This window comes from Pyrus communis, chromosome 1 (genome assembly GCF_963583255.1).
Source record: "Pyrus communis chromosome 1, drPyrComm1.1, whole genome shotgun sequence".
NCBI lineage: Eukaryota > Viridiplantae > Streptophyta > Magnoliopsida > Rosales > Rosaceae > Pyrus > Pyrus communis.
This window is the reverse complement of record NC_084803.1, coordinates 20,709,574-20,713,244: the sequence shown is the minus strand read 5'-3', so window position 1 is coordinate 20,713,244 and position 3,671 is coordinate 20,709,574. Positions and strand designations below refer to the sequence as shown.

The window sequence follows — 3,671 nt, the reverse complement described above, 5'->3', positions numbered from 1 at the left end:
AATGATTTTGTATTCTTTATCAGAATTTAAACATGTTTAGGTTAAAATGTTCCTAAAAATAAATTAGGATAATCTACATAATTTAAAAATAAAAAAAAGTTTCCGAAATAAAAAATTAAGCTAAATCCAATTCTTCATTGGTTTCAGGCTAAATTTTTAAGCTAAAAGCATTGAAGAAGAAAAATTATTTTTGGGTTAAAATTTAAATTTTTTTGGACAAAAAATTTAGATTTTAGCCTCGACCATTGAAGTTGGTCTTAGAAGAGATAAGGACAAGGGTAAGGACTTTTATTATTCATATTACCTAAAATGTTAAGCCAACACTCAAGCAAATAAAGTCTTCCCTAATCGACCAATTTGCCCTTTCACTTATTGTTTTGGCAAAATAAGGATTTGGAAAGTGCAAACAAATATATAAAATTATAGTAAAAATAAATATTGAGTTGTGATGAAGAAATGAAAAAATGGTGGATATTTATAGAATAACAATATATATAAAAATTCCTAATTAAATTTTTTTATTTATTGTTGGATTGATCATGATCATGGATTTTCAAATTGATGTGGATTGGACGCACCAACAAATGTAGCCATATCTCCCATGGTGCTCTAGAGTATCTATATTCCGAGATAAAACATGTAAAATTGCAGAGGGTAGATCTGCACACAGCAGACAAGGACAACTCTGTTGGTTGGGTCCTGGACTCTTGAGTCTTGACCATGCCAATACGTCCCTCCTTCCAACTTCCCTAGGCAAATGTGTTGGATGCTCTGCTTCGATGGCTTCTTGCCAAATTTTCGTTGCTTTTTGTACTCTTTACCGGGCATCTTCGTCTTTTCACTAGAAAAGCACCTTTTTTGCTTTGTTTTTCGTACTATTACCTCCACTCCAAGACGTAAAACCAGAGAGAGGGTTGATCCTCTGCAACTGCAACAATGTTGAAAAAGATGGTGTTCTTCTTTCATCTTCTTTTTCTCCCTTCGTTTTTGGTTTCTGGTAAGCGGAAGCTTCAAAAACTTCAAAAAATCTCTCATTGTGTTATTTAATTCTTGGTTTTTGTTGTTTATTTTTATTTTTCTGAAAAAACTCTGGGTTTTTGTTTTCTGTGCAGGTGAAAGGCAAGACTCCATTGTTTCTGTAAAATCTGGAGATCTCAGCGAGGTCGCAAGCAGCATTTTGAAGGCAGAAACTTGGCTTAAAACCCACGTCCTCGCTCACTACCCTTCCATCCCCATCACCGCCATTGTCGTCGGGGCCGGCCGCGGCCCTCTTCTCTGCCGGAAACAGCAAGAAAACACTCTCGCTCTGGTCCTCCCAGCCCTCAAGAACTTGCACCACTCCCTCACACGGTGGGGCCTCCAGGAGCACATCAAACTCTCGGCCACCTTCGCTCCTTCTTGTTTCGACAGAAGCTCCGATATCTTTGGGAAATTTGTGAGGCCTGTCCTAGATTTTATCAGGGGAGCATCTCCAACTGTCTCTCCAACGTTGGTGTCTTCTCACTCTGAAAGCCTTGAAGATCTGATCGGCGTTAGCTTTAACGCCGACGATGTTCCTGTCGTTCTCGACAACCCGGGAGAGAGAAAACCCAGCGGCAGAAAGCTCTATGCCGACCCCTTTCCGGCGAGACCGACTCCGTTGCCTGAAATCTCGGAAACCCCACTTCACTCTTCTGTTGGTGTATCAGTTCCCGCCAATGTGGCTAAAAACCCTCATCCTCCACAGCCCCAAACTGCCTCTCCGCCACTCCAAGTGCCTTCCCCACAACCCCGAACCGCCTTTACTTCGCCGCCACTAATGCTCTCCCCGGAGGCACAAACAGCCTCTCCACCACCACCGCAAATAGCCTCGCCACCAGATATGTCTTTCTCCTCAGCGCCAGAAAACCCTCCTTTTGTTGATGAATCCCCTCCTCCTCCGCCTTCCCCTGCCACATTTCCACCCTGCCGCAATCCGATTCCGACACATGTGCCGCCTCCTGCCCCTGCCCCTCAGATGGCGGTGCACAAGCTGTGGTGTGTGGCCAAGCCTACCGTTCCTTCAGACACTCTGCAGGTGGCGATGGATTATGCCTGCGGAGACGGCGATGCTGACTGCAAGGAGATCATGCCGGATGGCAACTGCTACAACCCTGATTCTGTTGTGGCACATGCTTCCTATGCCTTCAACAGCTACTGGCAGAAGAACAAGAGGACCGGAGGGACTTGCAACTTCGATGGCACTGCAATGCTGATCAACAATGATCCAAGTAAAAAAAGTCGTTTAGTTTTCGAATTTTGATTAGTTTGCCAATGTTCCTCTTCTGCAAGATTGTTGATATGGAGTTTTGTTTTCCGATTGCAGGTTATCTTCAATGTCGTTTCGTTCTCACTTGAATGCGTTCGGAGCAGAAACTGAGACTGGTGGCTGTTGTTCTATGATGAGGATTTGAATTTTTGGGAAATCATGTTCCGAGGTGACCCTGTAATTTTGCAGCCGTTAGTTTTATTCTAAGTAGTTACATGTGGTTTCTTTTGATATGTACGCCTCCTCTTGCAAGTGCGAGGAAACTAATGAGTTATTGCCAAATTCCGAAAGACGAGCTAATTAGGAAAGAAATCTTGCGTATTTCGAACGTGTTGTTGCCAAGTTCCACCTCTTGCTTGATTTCTGTTGTTCGAATTTGTTTGGAGTGATTTATTTCTCACGAAAATTTTGAAATTTTCGTGTATGGGATGTGCATCTGTATGTTGGACGGTTGGATTTTGAAATTTCTTCAAATCTGGATGTTCAAACACCGGTGCACCCCATACGCCCCGGTGCGATGTAGAAAACCCCTAAAATAAGGTAAAAACTGATTTTTACCGGGAAGTGTTGCATTGCATTTGCATAACAGTGCGCATCACTTCTTTCATCTTGTATAAACCAAGTGCAAATCTTTACATGATCAAACATTGATCGAAGCTTGGCTTAAGTAGTAAAAGGCGTGCAACATTCAAAACTATATGTACAGTCATTCGACAATGAGAAACAGAACTTGAAGTCATCGGCATTCCTCATCGTTAGTTGTGTTGGCTACGGCTAACGCTGTGGAACTTCCAATTTCACCATCATCTGAAACTTTACCACCATCTCCATTCTGCAAAAGCGCACACAAATCAGACAAACCAAAAGTAGAAAAGAACTACATAATTAAAGTAACAGCCAGGATTGAAAAAAAGTGTCCACTCACTTGAGGAAAGGTAATCAATGGAAAAGATTAACGTGAACCTTACATGCTGACTGAAACAAACTACTGGTCTAAATGCCAAAAAACAAAACTCCGGGTTCTTTTCTCACCAACCATGTATAGTCATGGACTGAATTTTACCAAAGTTTAATTATACGCATCAAAAGTTGCTGCTAGTCAGATACATCAGACTTTTTCTTTCCTATATCAGTTATTTCTCACTCCAAAGTGTGATCACTCTCCAGACAGCAATGTGTAACCAGAGGCTATCGCCATGGTTAATTCACGGAATAGGCACATGATAGCCCTTCCTTTTTTCACCCCATTTATTGGTTCCTTGGTTATGAAAATATAAAATATAATTATACAAACAATTCAGAAAACCTAAAATGGTTGGTCCAGATTCCAGAACTATGCAACCCATGTAAGCAGAAGCATACGACGAGAGAACTAAGAAAGAAT

General features: G+C 41.7%; 1 protein-coding gene across 1 annotated transcript; it reads left to right on the top strand.

Annotated features, from left to right (window-relative positions):
- Positions 1-805: 805 nt before the first annotated feature.
- LOC137707629 (glucan endo-1,3-beta-glucosidase 12-like) lies at positions 806-2,624 on the top strand. Its single transcript, XM_068446548.1, has 3 exons — positions 806-997; positions 1,113-2,249; positions 2,345-2,624. Exons 1-3 carry the CDS (start codon positions 937-939, stop codon positions 2,374-2,376), a joined length of 1,230 nt encoding a protein of 409 aa, XP_068302649.1. The 5' UTR covers positions 806-936; the 3' UTR covers positions 2,377-2,624.
- Positions 2,625-3,671: the final 1,047 nt, after the last annotated feature.

What these genes read in the sequence shown, in the direction of transcription:
- LOC137707629 (XM_068446548.1), top strand. Translation starts at nt 937, where the DNA reads ATGTTGAAAAAGATGGTGTTCTTCTTTCATCTTCTTTTTCTCCCTTCG. An exon ending in CCCTTCGTTTTTGGTTTCTG is followed by an intron (nt 998 to 1,112) that starts GTAAGCGGAAGC and finishes TTTTCTGTGCAG; the next exon opens with GTGAAAGGCAAGACTCCATT. An exon ending in GCTGATCAACAATGATCCAA is followed by an intron (nt 2,250 to 2,344) that starts GTAAAAAAAGTC and finishes TTCCGATTGCAG; the next exon opens with GTTATCTTCAATGTCGTTTC.